This window comes from Paramormyrops kingsleyae, chromosome 20 (genome assembly GCF_048594095.1).
Source record: "Paramormyrops kingsleyae isolate MSU_618 chromosome 20, PKINGS_0.4, whole genome shotgun sequence".
Lineage (NCBI taxonomy): Eukaryota > Metazoa > Chordata > Actinopteri > Osteoglossiformes > Mormyridae > Paramormyrops > Paramormyrops kingsleyae.
Window position 1 is genome coordinate 3,073,149 of NC_132816.1, and position 24,758 is coordinate 3,097,906.

Here is a 24,758-nt window from a genome sequence, read left to right on the forward strand (position 1 = left end):
GGAAAAACTCCCTAGAAGGAAGAAACCTTGGGAGGGACCAGACTCAAAGGGGGAGCCCATCCTCCAGGGGCCGGCAGGGAGAGTCAAATACAGTTTAGTCTGAAACACAAACGGGGAGCAGGGGGGAGATGACAAGCCGGTGCCAACACTTCCTCCAATCGCCAGGCAGCCAGAAGGCAGGGAGCGGGTCATACAAGGAAGATGACACTGGCAGAACGGCGAGCTGGATGCACGGTCGTCATTGGCAGTGGCGACGTCACATGTTGCAGGGTGTGCTGGACATCTTGATAGATTGAAAGCTCCAGGTAGCACCACCCAGGAGAAGGTGGTGGAAATAAATGCAATTAGTCAAAGTAAGGGAGACTATAGGCAGTGCTGAAAGTTAGATGAGTGCAATATGAAGTGCAATGCTCCGGCAGATATGGCTATGGCAGCATAAGTAGGGGGGAGAGGCAGGTGGGAATGCAGGCATGGGGAGTCCCTGAAATGTCAGCACTCCAATCCCACAAGCAATTGTGAAGCTAGAGTGACAGCACTGTCAATTCAGTTTATCCAAAGCCAATGGCACCGATCCCCACCCAGCTCTACACCTCACACTATAGGTTTAACTGGGAGTGAGAAGCTAGCTAGAGCTAGAACTAGTGTCCCTATAAGCTAAACTAAATAGGTGTGTTTTTAGTCTAGACTTGAATATTGAAAGTGAGCCTGAAACCCGCACATCCGGTGGAAGACCGTTCCACAGCTGAGGAGCTCTATAGGAGAAAGCTCTGCAGCCTGCCGTAGATCTTTCTACCCTAGGTACTAACAGATATCCCGCACCTTGAGATCGAAGCAAGCGTGGGGGATTGTATGTGGTCAGCAGATTATTAAGGTAGTCTGGTGCAAGGCCATTCAGTGCTTTATAGGTTAACAGCAGTATTTTATAGTCAATCCGAGACTTAACTGGTAACCAATGAAGGGAGGATAAGACTGGTGTGATGTGATCAAATTTTTTAGTGTTTGTGAGAACTCTGGCTGCCGCATTTTGTACCAGCTGAAGTTTATTTAAGGAACCAGACGGGCAACCAGAAAGGAGGGCATTACAGTAGTCTAGTCTGGTAGTTACGAAGGCATGTATTAATTTTTCTGCATCACGAAGTGAGAGCATCTTACGAAGCTTGGCTATGTTTCGTAGATGATAAAACGCAGTTCTAGTAATACTTCTTATGTGAGCATCAAAACATAGATCTGAATCTACTAGAAGACCAAGATTTCTAACCACTGTGTTAGGTTGTGTAGGAAGGCCACTAATGCTGAGGTGGTGAAACTTATTTCTTGCAGCCTTGGGACCAATCACCAGTACTTCTGTTTTTTCTGTGTTTAACATTAGAAAATTTTTTGCCATCCAGCACCGAATATCTAACAGACAATCTTCTAACCGAGATAGGAGTGATGTATCATCAGGGTTAACAGATATATATAACTGTGTATCATCTGCATAACAATGAAACCCAACACCATGTTTTCTAATAATGTTACCAAGCGGTAGCATGTATAGTGTAAACAGTAGTGGGCCCAGTACTGATCCCTGTGGGACACCGTATGTGACTTTGGTGGCCTTGGATGATTCGTTGTTCACATGTGCATACTGATAGCGATCAGTTAAATATGAGCGGAACCAAGAGAGTGCTGTCCCTGTAATGCCAACTACACCTTCTAACCGGTCCAAGAGGATATTATGGTCCACAGTATCAAATGCTGCAGTTAAATCCAGTAATACCAACAGCGATATCAAGCCACGGTCAGAAGCCATAAGTAAATCATTCATTACTTTGACTAGAGCAGTTTCTGTGCTATGGTTTGGTCTAAAGCCAGACTGATATAATTCATTATTATTATTTTTTTGTAGGAAAGTAGACAACTGACGAACTACAACCTTTTCCATGATCTTTGAAATGAAAGGAAGATTTGAGATTGGTCTATAGTTTCCTAAAACACTAGGGTCAAGATTTGGTTTCTTTAGAACGGGTCTAATAACAGCCAATTTAAAAGGTTTAGGAACATATCCAAGCTTAAGAGAAGAGTTTAACACATTTAACAGGGTATTGCTAATCTGTGGTGCGATTTCCTTGAAAAATTTTGTAGGAATTGGGTCTATGAGGCTTGTAGAGGATTTACAGGAGGAAATTAAGCTCAGGAGTTCTGGGTGTTTTATAGGAATGAAAGATTCAAAAGTCTCATTATTGATAGGCATAAGACTAGCAGGAGTCTGGCAGTCATAGGTAGCTAAGGATGTGCACTGGATGGTCTGTCTAATCTTAGTTATTTTACCATTAAAGAATGTAATAAAGTCATTACTCTTAAGAGATTGTGGGACTTGCGAGTTTAATGGAGAATTCTGTGTTAACCTAGCCACGGATTCAAATAGGAATTTTGAATTGTTTTTGTTCCCGTCTATTAATCTGGAGAGATACACAGACCTAGCAGACACTAGTGCTTGTCTGTATTTAGACAGGCTCTCTTTCCATGCAGATTTGAAAACTTCTAGTTTAGTTGAGCGCCATTTGCGCTCTAGCTTGCGTGATGCCTGTTTGAGTTCACGTGTATGATCAGAGTACCAGGGGGCAGGTTTCTTATCTCTATGCTTTATTTTCTTAAGTGGAGCTACAAGATCTAGTGTGCTACGAAGGGATTTATCCATGTTTGCAGTCGCCTTTTCAAGTTCATTTATACACGATGCTTCAGATGTAAGGCTGAAGGACTGTGGAAGTTGTTTCATAAATGTTGTTGTAGTTAGTGAGGCAATGGAACGTCTGATTCTGTACTTTGGAGCTGCGGTCAACGGGAGGCTATACTGGATTTCAAACGTTAACAAGTAATGATCAGAGAGAAGGGGACTCTGAGGCATAATAGATACATGTTCCACCAAGATGCCATGACTAATAATCAAATCAAGGGTATGGTTACAGGCATGAGTAGGCCCGACTACATTCTGACATACACCTAGAGAGTCAAGAATAGCTGTAAACGCTATTTTTAAAGGATCACTATCTTTCTCCATATGAATGTTAAAATCACCCACAATAACAGCTTTGTCAGTACTGACCACCAGGTTAGTTAAAAAATCAGCGAAAATTACTGTACGGCCCAGGTGGTCTATAAACAATAACAATCCAGGAATATGGCAAGTAGTTAAAAACTGTAATCTTTAATTTCTATAGCAGGAAAATGCTACATACACATTCATAAACTCGTATTAATCTGATCCAATCATATGCACATAATAGTTTGATAGTGTTGACGGTGGCCAGTTCACTGCAATTTTGGCCATAACTTTTATATTAAGATTTTTTTATTTTATTTTATTTATTTTATTTACTAACACTGTTTGGATACAGATGGATAAAGATGGCTGTTATTAAAGCAGTACTTTTAACACTTCTATCACAATACGTAGTTGAGTAATTGTCGCAGTTTCAAGAAATTACAAATTTGTTTGCAAATGCAGCAGTCACATATGAATACATGCTAGGCAAGATTGTGGCCACTATCCTTTGTTTTGAGAGTTAATCTAAGGAGATCTGTTGTCCCCAGGGCCATCAAGCCTTTTAATGTACACAGGAGAAGATTGCTGACATGGAACTACAGACGTATTTTCAAAATATATTTTTTTAGTATTTGTGTCTCTGCGTTTTTATGTGTACAAGCTACTCCACATCTTAACTTCTTTCATGATAATTAAAGTATCTAATCTACAACAGTCACCTTTGGTATGCCTTTGCCACTGTAGCTCTTGAAGAAGGTCTCGCCCGCTGAGCCCGCAGCTGCACTCGGCGGTCGGTGGAAGGAAAAGCGGGTGGGGTTGTATGGTACGGGCCCGGGTACCTCCTCGGCATCACAGCTCTCCCCATGCACTTCGTAATGACCCCTTAACATCAGGTCACAAGTGCTGAAGTGCCCATCACTTGCCGGAAATACGGCCACATTGGAATCATCGGTAATATAAAGACTGAGTGGACGAACCTTTAAAAAAGTACGAAGTAGCCTAATTAAAAACAAATTTTTGCACATGTTGCGTGGTTTAAAGTACAGAACACGTGCAATTTAAGACAAAAATATTTAGGGAAGCTACCTGGAAGATCCTGCTTATTTTTTCGGTGATCATGTCTTCTTCTTTTAGAGTCAGCCGTTTTGTTCCCCTGAACAGCACATAACTATCCATGTTTGATGAATAACGGTTGGAAATGGCTCGTGAGTCGTGATGGGCCGCCTGCTCGCTAGCTCACTGAAACAGTAGCTCGCAAAAAATAACAATTTCCGGGTGATGCACAACCCAGCAATTAAATATTTAAAACAGATTCTGTTGTGTGGACCCTTTTCAATTTTGTATTTTTGATCCAAAACGAAATTTTAAAATATGAAATACAAGACAATTTTCATTTTTTGTTTCTGATTTAAAATCAAATAACAAAAAAAACAATCAGATTTTCATTTTTTGATTTTCATTTATCAATTGAAAATGGAAAGGACGAATGATACACGGATTCTCCACAACCACAAATCTCTTTTGTCAAAATCACCTACAGTACAATCTCTGCGCTCCACTGAATCCTTAACAACTTTTCTCCTGCCGCTGCCTGCACTCCTTCACACACCGTCGGCACCCAAACCACCTGCTTTGCTCATCCCATCATTTCTCCCAGATCCAGCATGGACTGGTTAAAAGCCACTGCTTTGTGGGGTTCCATGTCTGGTATGTTGTACCATTCTTCCACTATTCCTGTCCTCCGTATCTGAATGGCTACTCCCTCAGGCCCTAATATTATCCCATCTGTTATCATACACATCCTTTCTTTCTCTGTCAGGCAGAGAATCTATCAGCTGATCCCACTCATCCTTTACTTCAGGATCACTGAACTCTCCCCATCGCAACAAACAAGTACGCTCACCTAAAGGATTATTGGGAACACCATACTAATACAGTGTTTGACCCCCTTTCGCCTTCAGAACTGCCTTAATTCTACGTGGCATTGATTCAACAAGGTGCTGAAAGCATTCTTTAGAAATGTTGGCCCATATTGATAGGATAGCATCTGGCAGTTGATGGAGATTTGTGGGATGCACATCCAGGGCACGAAGCTCCCGTTCCACCACATCCCAAAGATGCTCTATTGGGTTGAGATCTGGTGACTGTGGGGGCCATTTTAGTACAGTGAACTCATTGTCATGTTCAAGAAACCAATTTGAAATGATTCGAGCTTTGTGACATGGTGCATTATCCTGCTGGAAGTAGCCATCAGAGGATGGGTACATGGTGGTCATAAAGGGATGGACATGGTCAGAAACAATGCTCAGGTAGGCCGTGGCATTTAAACGATGCCCAATTGGCACTAAGGGGCCTAAAGTGTGCCAAGAAAACATCCCCCACACCATTACACCACCACCAGCCTGCACAGTGGTAACAAGGCATGATGGATCCATGTTCTCATTCTGTTTACGCCAAATTCTGACTCTACCATTTGAATGTCTCAACAGAAATCGAGACTCATCAGACCAGGCAACATTTTTCCAGTCTTCAACTGTCCAATTTTGGTGAGCTTGTGCAAATTGTAGCCTCTTTTTCCTATTTGTAGTGGAGATGAGTGGTACCCGGTGGGGTCTTCTGCTGTTGTAGCCCATCTGCCTCAAGGTTGTGCGTGTTGTGGCTTCACAAATGCTTTGCTGCATACCTCGGTTGTAACAAGTGGTTATTTCAGTCAAAGTTGCTCTTCTATCAGCTTGAATCAGTCGGCCCATTCTCCTCTGACCTCTAGCATCAACAAGGCATTTTCGCCCACAGGACTGTTGCATACTGGATGTTTTTCCCTTTGCACACCATTCTTTGTAAACCCTAGAAATGGTTGTGCATGAAAATCCCAGTAACTGTGCAGATTGTGAAATACTCAGACCGGTCCGTCTGGCACCAACAACCATGCCACGCTCAAAATTGCTTAAATCACCTTTCTTTCCCATTCTGACATTCAGTTTGGAGCTCAGGAGATTGTCTTGACCAGGACCACACCCCTAAATGCATTGAAGCAACTGCCATGTGATTGGTTGATTAGATAATTGCATTAATGAGAAATTGAACAGGTGTTCCTAATAATCCTTTAGGTGAGTGTACGTTTGTCCTGTGTCCAATTCAGCCTATTGCTATATTGTTCCTGTATAAATGGGCCCCACTGTTCTAGAATTTCCCAAACTTTTCCAGTAACATCTTCAATCCCGTATGAACTATACTGTCCCCTATTGAACAACAGATTTTGTCGCAGAACGCTGTACTTTCCACTGAGCACGTCTATGCCCCCCTCTGTACATTTAATGTCTATCTACAGCTGACACAAAGCATCGCTGCCTAACAAATTCACTGGGATATGCTCTGATATTAGTATGGGCATATTTACATTTTTGTTTGCAGGACGTCTCGTGCTTTCCCCTTGAAAGGGTGGATTCGGGCAGACTCCACAGGTGTGTCCGGGCTGGTTACAGTTCCAGCACACCAGCTTGGGTGGCCTGTTCCCCAGTCCTCCCATAGACTGGGATTGCCTAATTTGTGGGAAATTAGGTGCCCTCTGATCACCTCCCCACCTATCATATCTACTGTCTTTGTTCCAATCAGGGACTGGAGGCCAATTGGTATCCTGGGGGCCCAGCGACAGGAGACTGTCGGCTGTCCACAGGCTGCCCCCGGGGCTTGGGTCTGGAGAGACCACTGGTGCCTGGACTTTTTTCTTTTTAGCGGTCAGCTCCTCCAGCTGCATCTGATTCAATTTCTTTGCCAGTTCCCTCTCACGCTCTTTAGCACAGTCCTCCTCCTCTCTGTACAAGTCAATAGCATGGATCAGCTGCTCACGGTTCTGCTCCTCAGGCATAGTAATGAGCCCCACAACTTGCCTTAGCCTGCTTCTCACTGGCTTAGGGAGCGCGTCCTGCAGTGCCCTCCGGTACTGACCCCTGAATGCCGGATTCTGCAGGTCCTGCTCTGTCTCAGTGTGCCATCGCTTTTCTTGAGCTTGCAGATAGGCAGCTGGGCTCTCCTCCTCCTTGATGGGTTCCACCTTCATTTCAAACACACTCAGCCGTGGAGGAAACATTAGTCGCAGCTGATGCCAGCAGTTAGCACGGTAACCATCAAAGTGACATGCATCATTCACAGGAGTCCCTGTCGCCGCTACCAGGCCACTGCTTCGCAGCAGTCTCTCCATTCTGTCTGCCCCCAATACGCAAGCCAGAACCGCCTTTATGTCCCCTACCGCCAGGAGCTGACCCATAGTTTCCTCCTCAAATGCTTTTATCCATTTTCCGGCCCCTTCTGCCAGGACTGGGAGTCTGAGAATCAGGCCCTCCAGATCCTGTCCTGCCCACAGCACATACTGTGTCTGTGCTCCGTTCACCATCAGCGGAAGCATCGGCGTGTCCCTGGTGGGGGGCTTCACAGCCCTCCTGCTTCTCACTATTCTATGATCTGCATTATCCTCCTCTACTCCTTCCTCACTCTCCGTTTCTGTCTCCTTCTCCTGAAACTGACTCCATCCTTTAGATGGAGGGTTAGGGGTGTCCAGCAGATGCACCAACCCTTCTGCATTACTGCCACTTGCTCCGTACCCCACCTTTATCTCATTCCCTCGCAGTCCTTCCTCCACCGCCTGTCGCAGCAATGCGCTCACTTCCCTGTATCCATCTAAACAATCTGCCATTCTTTTATGCCCCTTACTTACTTCATCCCAGACAGCAATTCCCTCTGTGCCGGATCCGTTTTTGAATCACCAGATTCGCGTAGCAGTCACACTCACTATACACATCTGCACCAGCTTTGCAGCATATTTGTCCGCAATCTCTGACTGACAGTCTGTTAGAAAGGTCCGTATCTGATCCAGAGCAGCAACGCAGACCAGACCCGCGCTTTTTTAAATCTCGCAGATGCGCGTGTATGTGCCTCAGTAAGAGTTAACTGAAGAGTCACACAACAACCATGTGAATACCTGCTTGTGGTTCTTGGTAAGTGCATTATAAAACTATATTAAGATTGACATCAGATTGACAAAGCTGATAGTTCCATCCATGTGATTAAAAAACATAACTAATGCGAAAGTAGGCTTAAAGTCAGAATTTGTGATTGTGGTGAAAGCCTGTTATCAAAATTGGTGAATATCTCCGTTCACGTGGATGTTATGTGCAATGAGATGCAGGGTATGTCTGTGTAAAATTCTAATTTTGGGTTCAGTGTCACCAACTTGACAGTAAATATTATCTAAGCTCATTTCCAGCCTGCACTGTAAAACATTACAGCCCAATTAAGCTACAACAACTTATTTAATTTTTTTAACTCCAATTGCCTTGACAAGTTTTGGATATTGAACTCAAGTTTATACATTTTCAAAAATTAAACTTAAAATAATCAATTGTCTTGACTGCTTCTGATTTTTGTCAGTGTTTTCAATGTTAACTTACAGACATGAGTTAAGTTTTAAGCTTAAAAAGTAAGGGGAGGCGTAACGTCAAGAAAACCCGCGTTTTTGATAACGGTCCACGAAAAGAGGAAATTTCATTTAAGTTTGGCTTTTGTATACCCTGTATATTGATTTACTCACGACTACTAGCCTCAATATACAGATAGGTTATGTTTGTATGTGTCCTTAGACAATCTTAGTGTTTTGTGTGCCACCCTTATAACCATGTTCACGGAGTATCACCTATTTTACCCTTTTGCACTTGAACACATATAAATTTAAATAAATAGATAGGTATAGCTACCATTGTATATACAGTATGTTCTCATGGTATACCAGAAGAATCTGGAAAGTGAGTGTAACCAATGTGTCCTAACTTTTAGAGAGTCTTCTTTGTTAAAAACCCCCCCTTCTCTTCCAGCATTCCTTTGTGGTCCTTATCTGATCTTGGTGGACCGTCACCAAGTTTCTCTGTTTCTACCATGCGATATTAAAAAGAACTGAATTAAGGTGTACATTATCCATTTTGGAGAAGATCAATTAGAATAAGCCACACCAACCAAGATATGTTGTGTCCAGATGTGCAACTTATATTGATATTACCACAAACTAATGGCCACGACTATCTATGGATAAGATGTGCTGTTTGTAATATGAATATTTGATGTAATGTCTGCACAAAGTGTAACATCTGTTGAGGTGCAACCCAAAACACCTGTATCCTGTACTGATGTGAATCAGTCACATAGATAAAATAATTAATTGTTTAATCAATTAATGCAGATGGTATGAGGTATGTACCTGTGAAGCTGGTATGGCATGTTTGGTATCAAACCGATTGTTAATCACCCCTGATTCCAAATCTGGTCAGTGATTACCATAAAAGTGGATGTATCAAAAGTTATAACAGCTTAATGAAAATCATCAGTAAAGGGAGAATCAGTCGGGCCATAAATCCCAAAAGGACTGATACAGACCCCCTTCCGAAAGCCCGCCAAATGGATGGCCAGCCATTGGGCCAGGAGTCGAATTCCTGGTCATCCCTATTCATGAACTTAATAAAAACCTGGCTCCTCAGAACAAAGGTGTGCAGAGAAAACCATCAGCCCGAAGGAGAACATCAGCCGGGGCAAACAGATCATCAAGCGCAGAAAAGACCATCAGCCCGGGAGAAGAGAAGCCCAGAAGAAGCCCTCCGGTGAAGGCCCAGCTGAACAGAGAACAGCACCCAAGACAAAGCTTCACCAGGAGAGAGAATCCAAAGGGGCTCCACTCCACTGCTCCAAACGCCACGCCTTCCTGAGTGCCATCAGTTCAGCAGCTCTGCCATCAACTGCCAAGACCCCCCCCCCCACACTCTTCAACCAAGTAAACCAACTTCCTTTCATTCTAACAACTTAAGCTGTTCTGTTAACCTGCTATAAGACTTTAGGGTCGTGTTTCCACAAACTGTGCTTGCTTTGCAGAACAGTATTTCCCATTTAAGGTTAAATCCGGTCATTGCATTTTCATAATTACATCGTTTGTTTTATTCCGTTATTTCGTGTTTGTTGTTTGTGTTAGGGGTAATGTCTGTCTTATGTTAGTTGTAGTGTTAGCTAGGAATAAATGCATGTCTTTTACACAACTTCAGCCTCCGTCATTGAGTACTTACACTAAGTTCCTGCCTCTGCGATCTTGCTACACGCTCTGAACCTCAAACTCACCTGAAACATCGCGAGACTCTCTCTCATCGGCCGTGAGGGGAGCTTCGCTACCAATTGTTTGCATTACCTGGTGATGCAGCTCGCTGGACGAGCCTTCCAACCCAGGTTGCTAAGCGATACTGGTAATTAGTGAATCCCATTTAAGTCTCACATTAACAGACTTACAGGGATACCGCAATTGAGTTTGGAGGAGCCGACCATTCGGCATAACGATTGGTTAATAATCAGCATTAAATAATAATTAATTAAACCTTAATTAATTTCAAACATATTGGTGGAGAATATTAAAATTTATTTGAGCTAATAATTCCTACATATGTCTTTGGGCACCATGTTATCTTGCAAGTAAGCGTTAGCTAATAAAATTTCAGGGGCTGGTTGCACAAACACCTTCCGTTGTTCTTTTAAGTCGAGGCTAATTACTCCCAGGTATTTAAGTCCGAACATAACCACCTTAAGTTTTTACTTGCTTTTTCGTTTTTCAAATGTTAGTTTTGCAAAACATCTGTTTAAGAGCGATCACAGTAATTTATAGTGTGAGTTAATGGAATTTCTTGGGCTTTCTATTATATTTGGCAGCTGAAGTGGGTCCCATGAGCACATTTTTGCTTAAATTAAATTTTGATTAACCTAATAATTTTAAAGTGATAATATACTGCCAGTTTATTTTTTGTTTCTTCTTTCGGATTTCATCAAGCAGGGTCTTTCATGAAGTGGAAATGTAAGTTTTGTCCTTTCTCCACTAATGGCCAAGGAAGAATAATACATCACTACAAAGAGCATCATGGGCATTATAGAACATCTTCAGGCCTTCTCTGTATTTACGAGGACTGTTTGAGAACATTTCGCACCCAAGCAGAACTTAAAATTAATTTGAAAGAGCATATAAGAGAAGCTTTGAAAATTGTAACCAAATTATCCTGTGAATTGTGTACCTTCTTGGAGCCATGTGACATTAACAAATACTTCATTCACCTGAAGATTCATTTAAGAAACAAAGAAGTTGTTAAATGTCCATTCAAAGGTTGCTTTTTTAAGTCTAGCGTGCTGTCAACATTCACTGCTCACAGAAGTTGCAATCATAAGTCTTCCACCTTAAATTTCAGAACAAAGCTTTTGGTGAACAGCACACTTTCGGAAAGTTTAGCAGAAGACGATTTTGTGTCAGACACTGAAAATTTACTTGTATGTGATTTTTTTACCTGAAGCTGAACCTAGGCTAGAAAATGGAGATGCCATTCATCGTCAGTTGGGTTCTTTATTTCTCTGCATGCAAGCACTTTTACATGTTTCAAATTCAGCAGTACAGGAAATAATTGATGAGTTATTTTGCATTGGAGAATTTGCGCATCAAAATATAAAGACTGTCATTGATACAGTTTTGAAAGACAATAATTGTATAGTGGATGATTCTGTTGTAACTTTATTGACTGAAGAAATACATACTTGATATTGATAGATGGTTATAGGACACATAGGGCTGGTGTGAAAACTTCCTGAAAGGGTGTGAAAGATGAGAGAGGGCAAGAGGAACACACTGAATTTGGTTTGATGTTGATTGGCTTAAAAATGAAAGAGTTATTGCAATTTTTCCAACTGCAATATTGATAGATGGTTATAGGACACATAGGGCTGGTGTTCTGGAAAACAGATTGGTGTGAAAACTTCCTGAAAGGGTGTGAAAGATGAGAGAGAGCCAGAGGAACACACTGAATTTGGTTTGATGTTGATTGGTTCAAAAATGATAAAGTTATTACAATTTATCCAACTGCAATATTGATACACGTTTTTAGGACACATAGGGCTGGTGTTCTGGAAAATAGATGGGTGTGAAAATTTCCTAAAAGGGTGTGAAAGATGAGGGAGGGCCAGAGGAACTCATTGAAATTGGTTTGATGTTGATTGATTTTAAAAATAAAAAGTTATTACAATTTATCCAACTGCAATAATGATACACGGCTATAGGACACATAGGGCTGGTGTTCTGGAAATCAGATGGGTGTGAAAATTTCCTAAAAGGGTGTGAAAGATGAGGGAGGGGCAGAGGAACTCATTGAACTTGGTTTGATGTTGATTGGCTTAAAAATGAAAGAGGTATTACAATTTACAAGTGGTGTTATGCTGATTGGCATTGCACTTTCAAGACGGTCCCTAAGTTTTCCGGCAGTTTTGTGCGAGCAGAATGATATTCCCATCTTGCTTTGTATTCTTAATTCATATTGCTGGAGAATGTTGAGCTAACTTAAAGTGTGAAATATTGCCCTCGTTTAACTTCACATGTGGAGCCTAATCTGAAAAGAATTGCCGTCATGACCCCGAAGATATTGCAGTTTAGATGTCAGTAAATGTGGTGAATATCGAACATAAAACCAACTTCACCGCGGTGTCTGACCGCCTGAGTCTCGCTCCAGATGCGTCAGAGTTGGCAACCTGCTTACGGCCGAATCGGACCTACGACCGATCAGTCGGAGCCGATCGCAGCCGAAAGTCGCCGACGACCTGCATAGGATCGTATTGTTTGTTATGGTACGAATGGGCGTCCGTGGCAACAGCTTGATTACTTTTGAATCACATGTACTTCTTTTCTCAAACTTCTTTCGAGCATCTTGGCGAGTGGCTGCATTTTGAAGAGACTTGCTATATTAAAAATGGAGAGCAAAGAAATGAAAGTAGTCAAGATTAAAATTACCTTTACAGTTAAAATAACAGCTAAGGAATCTGACACACATTTAGAAAAAAAATGAGGCCGTGGAAAATAACAGCAGGGAGAAGGTGAAGAAAGTCAGCATGCTGAAAGATGTGATGAAGAAGACGGTTGAGACGGACAAGCCCTGTTCTGCGCGGAGGGTGTGTTACAGTACATGCCAAAGGTAAAGACCTGGATTAGGAGTGTGGCAGTTTAGCAGAGCTCTTAAAGAAAAATATATAGAAAGAAGGAGAGAAGCGCACGGAAAGTGGAATAAGACGGGCCGGCATGGTGGAGCTACCAAGCGAGCAGCTGGTTTAATTTTTAGCTTTTGTTAAGTTAAAAGTAATTTGGGGAAAAAAAAAGAGTTGTCCTTTAGTTTTTCGGTGAGTGTTACGGGACTGAGTTAAGGGAAAATGTTCATTGTGCTATGGCGGGATATAAAAAGTAAAGGAAAAAACCAACCGGGGATTTAAATAATGCTTCATTTGCCCATTGAGATTACGTAAACCTTGGATGTTATAATGTGTCATCGATATGTACATGTTGTTGTAATATGAATTCGTTATGTGTAAAAGGGAAAAAAGGAATATGTTTTATTTTCCCCATATTTTTCTTTTAGATGTTCGCAGTCCAGGTTAAGGCTGTGATAGTGTGTGAAACCCTGAAAGCAAATTATATTATATTGATTAATTGATAAAATAAGTACGCGACAGGCTTTGCTCCTCCTCCTCAGTCTTGTAATTTGATACCAACATTACCGTCAAGTGACTCGGCGGCACATACGCACGCGCGCGCGCACACTCGCACGCACTGGCAGAAGCCTTTCAATTTGGCAGAGAATATCCAGGTAGGGTATAGTGGTGCCAGTAATATTTTAGTTATCTTCAGCATTAGTTAATATTAAATTTTCAAAGTGCAAGTGGTTAAAACTGAAAATGTATAAATTATGCTAAGACCTTTTTATCATGGATGCTAGTGTTAGCATCAGGTTCAAATAGGTAAATGGTTTGGGTTTACGTGATCATTTTTCAGTCACCGTGACCAGAATCATGGAATGCGGTTAATCAAAGTTATTTTTTAACTCATTACTTCTTCTGTGATTAATTAATCAAAATTAACGTGTTATTTGATACAATATTGCCACATGTTATAAAATGAATACATTTACTGGAATTGAAAGAAATATACTGAATATAGCTCAGATTTGATTGACTATAATTACCATTTTTTGTTATTTCTTTGAATGTGTTTAAACTTTATTGTATTTTTTATTGTACTTTGTTTTTTGTATTTTCACTAATAATTTTTTATGTAAATAAAGCCGGTTGTCTAATTTTGTGCACTTTATTTAAGAAAAATACATTTTGTGTTACTTATGTTTTATAATAAAGTATTTATTTACTTCTTAACTATACCAAAATTCTGTCCTGGTGTCACGCCCTGCTCGTCCGATCCTCTTGTGTGCCACGCCCCCCTCTTAACCTCATGTGAAATCCTGGTGTCACCAGCTGTTTCCTGTTATTTCTAATTGATCCTGTGTATTTCAGTCCACGTTCCAGTTTGTTTCCCTAGTTCTGTCATTAACATCTCCTAGTTGCTGATGGCTGTTTGTGCTCTGGATTTTATCTTACCCTCATTAAACCCCGAGTTTTCCCCGTATCCTGGACTCCCGTGCCTTCCTTCCCGGCGTGCTATCAGCGGTCGTGACACCTGGGTTTTACTAATTAATAAAAATGTCAGAAAAACACTTAAAGGTAATGAAAACTAATTCAGCTTTAGCAATTTGATGATGCATCCACCTTAATTATTAAAAAGTATTTATATGGGTATCGGCGATACTTGTCCTGTATTTACTTGGTATCGGATCGATACCAAATCTTGTGGTATCGCATACCACTACTCGGAGAGGAAAACGGTCAGGGGAAGAATACGGTCACACGCACCCTGCCAGGATCTGCACCGGAGCCGAGCACCCTCCGTTGGATTCCAGATAAGAAAAGAAAAGACACAAAATTGATGGAAAGGGGTTTGGAAATGATTATATAGAGACGGAACCAGGCTGAGCCTTAGAGAGGAAATAGTGTATTGTTATATTATTAATTAGGTAAATGGTTACAGGTCAAAATAAATAAGGAAATAAGTTTTTGGGTGGACTTGTTTTACCAATTATCCTCCTCCCCAGGTAAGAAAGAAAGGTTACATATTGTAAAGCTCTTATATTAGAAAGATCTTGGTGTGAATGTTGATGCTTCCATGTCCCACTCTCGCCATTGTGGGGAAGCAATAAAAAAGGCCAATAGAATGTTGGGCTATATCTCTAGGTGTGAGGAGTTTAAGTCAAGGGAGGTGATGTTACATTTATGTAATTCCTTTGGTAAGACCCCACCTAGAATATTGTGTGCAGGTTTGGTCACCATACCTTAAGAAGGACATTGCTGCCTTAGAAAAGGTGCAACGGAGGGCTACGAGAATGATTCATGATCTTAGAGGAATGTCTTATGAGGAGAAGTTAGCTGAGCTGAATTTGTTTAGCCTTGAGCAAAGGAGACTAAGGGGGGACATGATCCAGGTCTATAAGATTCTATTGGGTCTGGATGCTGTTCAGCCAAATGGCTATTTCAGAATTAGTTTAAATACTAGAACTCGTGGCCATAAGTGGAAATTAGCGGGAGAACATTTTAACACAAATTTGAGGAAGCACTTCTTTACACAGCGTGTAGAGTATGGAATAGTCTTCCTGCTAGTGTAGCGGAAGCTAAAACCCTGGGTTCCTTTAAATCAGAGCTAGATAAGATTTTAACAACTCTGAGCTATTAGTTAAGTTTGCCCCAAATGAGCTTGATGGGCCGAATGGCCCCCTCTCGTTTGTAAATTTCTTATGTTCTTATCTTATCTTATCCTATTTTATCGTAGGATAGGATAGGATGAGATAAAATAGGATAAGGTAGGATAGGAACGTCTAAGATAAGATAGAATAGGATAAGGTAGGATAGGAATGGCTCAGGTAAGATGGAATAGGATAAGGTAGGATAGGAATGGGTAAGGTAAGATAGAATTGGATAAGGTAGGATAGTGTCGCCTACGGCTTACTCACTGGGGTCTTTGGGTAGGGATGCTGTAAAGCGCTTTGAGACGATGTAATGTTGTGATAATGCGCTAAAAAAAAATTAATTTCTTATTTGTTGTTGTTGAATGGCTAAGGTATGATACAATAGCATAAGGTAGTTTAGAAATGGCTAAGGAAAGATAGATTAGGACAGGGTAGGATAGGAATGGGTAAGGTAGAATAGCATTAGGTAGGATAGCAATGGCTAAGGTAAGATACAATAGGATAAGGTTGGATAAGAATGGGTAAGGCAGAATAGCATAAGGTAGGATAGCAGTGGCTAAGTTAAGATAGAATAGGATAAGGTAGGATAGGAATATCTAAGATAAGATAGAATAGGATGAGGTAGGATAGGAATGGGTAAGTTAAGAGAATAGGTTAAGGCATGATAGGAATGGGTAAAGTAGAATAGCAGAAGGTAGGATAGGAATGGCTAAGATGCGATTGAATAGCATATGGTAGGATAGGAATGGCTCAGGTAAGATAGAATAGGATAAGATAGGATAGGAATGGGTAAGGTAAGATAGAATTGGATAAGTTAAGATAGGAATGGCTAAGATAAGATAGAATAGGATAAGGTAGGATAGGAATGGGTGAGGTAAGATAGATTTGGATAAGGTAGGATAGGAATGGGTGAGGTAAGATAGATTTGGATAAGGTAGGATAGTGTCGCCTATGGCTTACTCACTGGGGTCTTTGGGTAGGGATGCAGTAAAGCGCTTTGAGACGATGTAATGTCGTGATAATGCGCTAAACAAAAATAAATATCTTATTTGTTGTTGTTCAATGGCTAAGGTATGATACAATAGCATAAGGTAGTTTAGAAATGGGTAAGGAAAGATAGATTAGGACAGGGTAGGATAGGAATGGGTAAGGTAGAATAGCATAAGGTAGGATAGCAGTGGCTAAGTTAAGATAGAATAGGATAAGGTAGGAATGGAACGGCTAAGATAGAATAGCATAAGGAATGATTGAAATGGGTTAGATAATATAGAAAAGCATAAGGTAGGATAGGAATGGCTAAGATAAGATAGAATAGCATTAGGTAGGATAGGAATGGGTGAGGTAAGATACAATAGGATAAGGTTAGATATAATTGGATTAGGTAAGATAGGAATGGCTACGACAAGATAGAATAGCAAGGGGCAGGATAGAAATGGATAAGGTTGGATTGGAATGGGTAAGGTAAGATAGAATTGGATAAGGTAAGATAGGAATGGGTGAGGTAAGATAGAATTGGATAAGGTAGGATAGTTTCGCCTATGGCTTACTCACTGGGGTCTTTGGGTAGGGATGCTGTAAAGCGCTTTGAGACGATGAAATGTTGTGATAATGCGCTAAACAAAAATAAATTTCTTATTTGTTGTTGTTGAATGGCTAAGGAATGATACAATAGCATAAGGTAGTTTAGATATGGCTAAGGAAAGATAGATTAGGACAGGGTAGGATAGGAATGGGTAAGGTAAGATACAACTGGATAAATTAGGATAGGAATGGGTAAGGCAGAATAGCATAAGGTAGGATAGCAGTGGCTAAGTTAAGATAGAATAGGATAAGGTAGGATAGGAATGTCTAAGGTAAGATAGAATAGGATGAGGTAGGATAGGAACGGCTAAGATAGAATAGCATAAGGAATGATAGGAATGGGTTAGATAATATAGAAAAGCATAAGGGAGGATAGGAATGGCTAAGATAAGATACAATAGGATAAGGTAGGATAGGAATGGCTAAGTTAAGAGAATAGGATAAGGTATGATAGGAATGGGTAAGGTAGAATAGCAGAAGGTAGGATTGGAATGGCTAAGATACGATAGAATAGGATAAGGTAGGATAGGAATGGCTCAGGTAAGATGGAATAGGATAAGGTAGGATAGGAATGGGTAAGGTAAGATAGAATTGGATAAGGTAGGATAGTGTCGCCTACGGCTTACTCACTGGGGTCTTTGGGTAGGGATGCTGTAAAGCGCTTTGAGACGATGTAATGTTGTGATAATGCGCTAAAAAAAAAAAAAATCTTATTTGTTGTTGTTGAATGGCTAAGGTATGATACAATAGCATAAGGTAGTTTAGAAATGGCTAAGGAAAGATAGATTAGGACAGGGTAGGATAGGAATGGGTAAGGTAGAATAGCATTAGGTAGGATAGCAATGCCTAAGGTAAGATACAATAGGATAAGGTTGGATAGGAATGGGTAAGGCAGAATAGCATAAGGTAGGATAGCAGTGGCTAAGTTAAGATAGAATAGGATAAGGTAGGATAGGAATATCTAAGATAAGATAGAATAGGATGAGGTAGGATAGGAATGGGTAAGTTAAGAGAATAGGTTAAGGCATGATAGGAATGGGTAAAGTAGAATAGCAGAAGGTAGGATAGGAATGGCTAAGATACGATTGAATAGCATAAGGTAGGATAGGAATGGGTGAGGTAAGATACAATAGGATAAGGTTAGATATAATTGGATTAGGTAAGATAGGAATGGCTACGACAAGATAGAATAGCAAGGGGCAGGATAGAAATGGATAAGTTTGGATTGGAATGGGTAAGGTAAGATAGAATTGGATAAGGTAAGATAGGAATGGGTGAGGTAAGATAGAATTGGATAAGGTAGGATAGTTTCGCCTATGGCTTACTCACTGGGGTCTTTGGGTAGGGATGCTGTAAAGCGCTTTGAGACGATGAAATGTTGTGATAATGCGCTAAACAAAAATAAATTTCTTATTTGTTGTTGTTGAATGGCTAAGGAATGATACAATAGCATAAGGTAGTTTAGAAATGGCTAAGGAAAGATAGATTAGGACAGGGTAGGATAGGAATGGGTAAGGTAGAATAGCATTAGGTAGGATAGCAATGGCTAAGGTAAGATACAATAGGATAAGGTAGGATAGGAAAGGGTAAGGCAGAATAGCATAAGGTAGGATAGCAGTGGCTAAGTTAAGATAGAATAGGATAAGGTAGGAATGGAACGGCTAAGATACAATAGCATAAGGAATGATTGGAATGGGTTAGATAATATAGAAAAGCATAAGGTAGGATAGGAATGGCTAAGATAAGATATAATAGGATAAGGTAGGATAGGACTGGCTAAGGTAAGATAGAATAGCATTAGGTCGGATAGGAATGGGTGAGGTAAGATACAATAGGATAAGGTTAGATATAATTGGATTAGGTAAGATAGGAATGGCTACGACAAGATAGAATAGCAAGGGGCAGGATAGAAATGGATAAGGTTGGATTGGAATGGGTAAGGTAAGATAGAATTGGATAAGGTAAGATAGGAATGGGTGAGGTAAGATAGAATTGGATAAGGTAGGATAGTTTCGCCTATGGCTTACTCACTGGGGTCTTTGGGTAGGGATGCTGTAAAGCGCTTTGAGACGATGAAATGTTGTGATAATGCGCTAAACAAAAATAAATTTCTTATTTGTTGTTGTTGAATGGCTAAGGAATGATACAATAGCATAAGGTAGTTTAGATATGGCTAAGGAAAGATAGATTAGGACAGGGTAGGATAGGAATGGGTAAGGTAAGATACAACTGGATAAATTAGGATAGGAATGGGTAAGGCAGAATAGCATAAGGTAGGATAGCAGTGGCTAAGTTAAGATAGAATAGGATAAGGTAGGATAGGAATGTCTAAGGTAAGATAGAATAGGATGAGGTAGGATAGGAACGGCTAAGATAGAATAGCATAAGGAATGATAGGAATGGGTTAGATAATATAGAAAAGCATAAGGTAGGATAGGAATGGCTAAGATAAGATACAATAGGATAAGGTAGGATAGGAATGGCTAAGTTAAGAGAATAGGATAAGGTATGATAGGAATGGGTAAGGTAGAATAGCAGAAGGTAGGATTGGAATGGCTAAGATACGATAGAATAGGATAAGGTAGGATAGGAATGGCTCAGGTAAGATGGAATAGGATAAGGTAGGATAGGAATGGGTAAGGTAAGATAGAATTGGATAAGGTAGGATAGTGTCGCCTACGGCTTACTCACTGGGGTCTTTGGGTAGGGATGCTGTAAAGCGCTTTGAGACGATGTAATGTTGTGATAATGCGCTAAAAAAAAAAAAATTCTTATTTGTTGTTGTTGAATGGCTAAGGTATGATACAATAGCATAAGGTAGTTTAGAAATGGCTAAGGAAAGACAGATTAGGACAGGGTAGGATAGGAATGGGTAAGGTAGAATAGCATTAGGTAGGATAGCAATGGCTAAGGTAAGATACAATAGGATAAGGTAGGATAGGAAAGGGTAAGGCAGAATAGCATAAGGTAGGATAGCAGTGGCTAAGTAAAGATAGAATAGGATAAGGTAGGAATGGAACGGCTAAGATAGAATAGCATAAGGAATGATTGGAATGGGTTAGATAATATAGAAAAGCATAAGGTAGGATAGGAATGGCTAAGATAAGATATAATAGGATAAGGTAGGATAGGACTGGCTAAGGTAAGATAGAATAGCATTAGGTAGGATAGTAATGGGTGAGGTAAGATACAATAGGATAAGGTTAGATATAATTGGATTAGGTAAGATAGGAATGGCTACGACAAGATAGAATAGCAAGGGGCAGGATAGAAATGGATAAGGTTGGATTGGAATGGGTAAGGTAAGATAGAATTGGATAAGGTAAGATAGGAATGGGTGAGGTAAGATAGAATTGGATAAGGTAGGATAGTTTCGCCTATGGCTTACTCACTGGGGTCTTTGGGTAGGGATGCTGTAAAGCGCTTTGAGACGATGAAATGTTGTGATAATGCGCTAAACAAAAATAAATTTCTTATTTGTTGTTGTTGAATGGCTAAGGAATGATACAATAGCATAAGGTAGTTTAGATATGGCTAAGGAAAGATAGATTAGGACAGGGTAGGATAGGAATGGGTAAGGTAAGATACAACTGGATAAATTAGGATAGGAATGGGTAAGGCAGAATAGCATAAGGTAGGATAGCAGTGGCTAAGTTAAGATAGAATAGGATAAGGTAGGATAGGAATGTCTAAGGTAAGATAGAATAGGATGAGGTAGGATAGGAACGGCTAAGATAGAATAGCATAAGGAATGATAGGAATGGGTTAGATAATATAGAAAAGCATAAGGTAGGATAGGAATGGCTAAGATAAGATACAATAGGATAAGGTAGGATAGGAATGGCTAAGTTAAGAGAATAGGATAAGGTATGATAGGAATGGGTAAGGTAGAATAGCAGAAGGTAGGATTGGAATGGCTAAGATACGATAGAATAGGATAAGGTAGGATAGGAATGGCTCAGGTAAGATGGAATAGGATAAGGTAGGATTGGAATGGGTAAGGTAAGATAGAATTGGATAAGGTAGGATAGTGTCGCCTACGGCTTACTCACTGGGGTCTTTGGGTAGGGATGCTGTAAAGCGCTTTGAGACGATGTAATGTTGTGATAATGCGCTAAAAAAAAAAAATTCTTATTTGTTGTTGTTGAATGGCTAAGGTATGATACAACAGCATAAGGTAGTTTAGAAATGGCTAAGGAAAGATAGATTAGGACAGGGTAGGATAGGAATGGGTAAGGTAGAATAGCATTAGGTAGGATAGCAATGCCTAAGGTAAGATACAATAGGATAAGGTTGGATAGGAATGGGTAAGGCAGAATAGCATAAGGTAGGATAGCAGTGGCTAAGTTAAGATAGAATAGGATAAGGTAGGATAGGAATATCTAAGATAAGATATAATAGGATGAGGTAGGATAGGAATGGCTAAGTTAAGAGAATAGGATAAGGTATGATAGGAATGGGTAAGGTAGAATAGCAGAAGGTAGGATTGGAATGGCTAAGATACGATAGAATAGGATAAGGTAGGATAGGAATGGCTCAGGTAAGATGGAATAGGATAAGGTAGGATTGGAATGGGTAAGGTAAGATAGAATTGGATAAGGTAGGATAGTGTCGCCTACGGCTTACTCACTGGGGTCTTTGGGTAGGGATGCTGTAAAGCGCTTTGAGACGATGTAATGTTGTGATAATGCGCTAAAAAAAAAAAAATTCTCATTTGTTGTTGTTGAATGGCTAAGGTATGATACAATAGCATAAGGTAGTTTAGAAATGGCTAAGGAAAGATAGATTAGGACAGGGTAGGATAGGAATGGGTAAGGTAGAATAGCATTAGGTAGGATAGCAATGCCTAAGGTAAGATACAATAGGATAAGGTTGGATAGGAATGGGTAAGGCAGAATAGCATAAGGTAGGATAGCAGTGGCTAAGTTAAGATAGAATAGGATAAGGTAGGATAGGAATATCTAAGATAAGATATAATAGGATGAGGTAGGATAGGAATGGGTAAGTTAAGAGAATAGGTTAAGGCATGATAGGAATGGGTAAAGTAGAATAGCAGAAGGTAGGATAGGAATGGCTAAGATACGATTGAATAGCATAAGGTAGGATAGGAATGGCTCAGGTAAGATAGAATAGGATAAGATAGGATAGGAATGGGTAAGGTAAGATAGAATAGGATAAGGTAGGATAGGAATGGGTGAGGTAAGATAGATTTGGATAAGGTAGGATAGTGTCGCCTATGGCTTACTCATTGGGGTCTTTGGGTAAGGATGCTGTATAGCGCTTTGAGACGATGTAATGTCGTGATAATGCGCTAAACAAAAATAAATATCTTATTTGTTGTTGTTCAATGGCTAAGGTATGATACAATAGCATAAGGTAGTTTAGAAATGGCTAAGGAAAGATAGATTAGGACAGGGTAGGATAGGAATGGGTAAGGTAGAATAGCATTAGGTAGGATAGCAATGGCTAAGGTAAGATACAATATGATAAGGTTGGATAGGAATGGGTAAGGCAGAATAGCATAAGGTAGGATAGCAGTGGCTAAGTTAAGATAGAATAGGATAAGGTAGGATAGGAATATCTAAGATAAGATATAATAGGATGAGGTAGGATAGGAATGGCTAAGTTAAGAGAATAGGATAAGGTATGATAGGAATGGGTAAGGTAGAATAGCAGAAGGTAGGATTGGAATGGCTAAGATACGATAGAATAGGATAAGGTAGGATAGGAATGGCTCAGGTAAGATGGAATAGGATAAGGTAGGATAGGAATGGGTAAGGTAAGATAGAATAGGATAAGGTAGGATAGGAATGGGTGAGGTAAGATAGATTTGGATAAGGTAGGATAGTGTCGCCTATGGCTTACTCACTGGGGTCTTTGGGTAAGGATGCTGTAAAGCGCTTTGAGACGATGTAATGTTGTGATAATGCGCTAAAAAAAAAATAATTTCTTATTTGTTGTTGTTGAATGGCTAAGGTATGATACAATAGCATAAGGTAGTTTAGAAATGGCTAAGGAAAGATAGATTAGGACAGGGTAGGATAGGAATGGGTAAGGTAGAATAGCATTAGGTAGGATAGCAATGGCTAAGGTAAGATACAATAGGATAAGGTTGGATTAGAATGGGTAAGGCAGAATAGCATAAGGTAGGATAGCAGTGGCTAAGTTAAGATAGAATAGGATAAGGTAGGATAGGAATATCTAAGATAAGATAGAATAGGATGAGGTAGGATAGGAATGGGTAAGTTAAGAGAATAGGTTAAGGCATGATAGGAATGGGTAAAGTAGAATAGCAGAAGGTAGGATAGGAATGGCTAAGATACGATTGAATAGCATATGGTAGGATAGGAATGGCTCAGGTAAGATAGAATAGGATAAGATAGGATAGGAATGGGTAAGGTAAGATAGAATTGGATAAGTTAAGATAGGAATGGCTAAGATAAGATAGAATAGGATAAGGTAGGATAGGAATGGGTGAGGTAAGATAGATTTGGATAAGGTAGGATAGGAATGGGTGAGGTAAGATAGATTTGGATAAGGTAGGATAGTGTCGCCTATGGCTTACTCACTGGGGTCTTTGGGTAGGGATGCAGTAAAGCGCTTTGAGACGATGTAATGTCGTGATAATGCGCTAAACAAAAATATATATCTTATTTGTTGTTGTTCAATGGCTAAGGTATGATACAATAGCATAAGGTAGTTTAGAAATGGGTAAGGAAAGATAGATTAGGACAGGGTAGGATAGGAATGGGTAAGGTAGAATAGCATTAGGTAGGATAGCAATGGCTAAGGTAAGATACAATAGGATAAGGTAGGATAGGAAAGGGTAAGGCAGAATAGCATAAGGTAGGATAGCAGTGGCTAAGTTAAGATAGAATAGGATAAGGTAAGAATGGAACGGCTAAGATAGAATAGCATAAGGAATGATTGAAATGGGTTAGATAATATAGAAAAGCATAAGGTAGGATAGGAATGGCTAAGATAAGATAGAATAGCATTAGGGAGGATAGGAATGGGTGAGGTAAGATACAATAGGATAAGGTTAGATATAATTGGATTAGGTAAGATAGGAATGGCTACGACAAGATAGAATAGCAAGGGGCAGGATAAAAATGGATAAGGTTGGATTGGAATGGGTAAGGTAAGATAGAATTGGATAAGGTAAGATAGGAATGGGTGAGGTAAGATAGAATTGGATAAGGTAGGATAGTTTCGCCTATGGCTTACTCACTGGGGTCTTTGGGTAGGGATGCAGTAAAGCGCTTTGAGACGATGAAATGTTGTGATAATGCGCTAAACAAAAATAAATTTCTTATTTGTTGTTGTTGAATGGCTAAGGAATGATACAATAGCATAAGGTAGTTTAGATATGGCTAAGGAAAGATAGATTAGGACAGGGTAGGATAGGAATGGGTAAGGTAAGATACAACTGGATAAATTAGGATAGGAATGGGTAAGGCAGAATAGCATAAGGTAGGATAGCA

At 40.1% G+C, this 24,758-nt stretch overlaps 2 protein-coding genes across 3 annotated transcripts in view; both read right to left on the bottom strand.

The window, feature by feature from the left end:
• Positions 1-24,758, bottom strand: part of LOC111836354 (uncharacterized) — a 356,103-nt gene that overhangs the window by 161,833 nt on the left and 169,512 nt on the right. The window lies entirely within an intron of this gene.
• On the bottom strand, positions 1,137-11,604 carry LOC140581269 (uncharacterized). Of its 2 annotated transcripts, XR_011984326.1 has the most exons (3): positions 10,505-11,604; positions 4,112-6,833; positions 1,137-4,002 (listed from the first exon to the last, which is right to left on the bottom strand). XR_011984326.1 is itself a non-coding variant. In XM_072703428.1 (2 exons), the coding sequence occupies exon 1, from the start codon at positions 7,713-7,715 to the stop codon at positions 6,348-6,350; it is 1,368 nt and encodes a 455-aa protein (XP_072559529.1). In that variant the 5' UTR covers positions 7,716-8,537; the 3' UTR covers positions 1,137-4,002; positions 4,112-6,347. The 2 variants fall into 2 exon arrangements, 1 of the variants encoding a protein (XP_072559529.1); XM_072703428.1 differs by lacking the exon at positions 10,505-11,604 and having other exon boundaries at positions 4,112-8,537.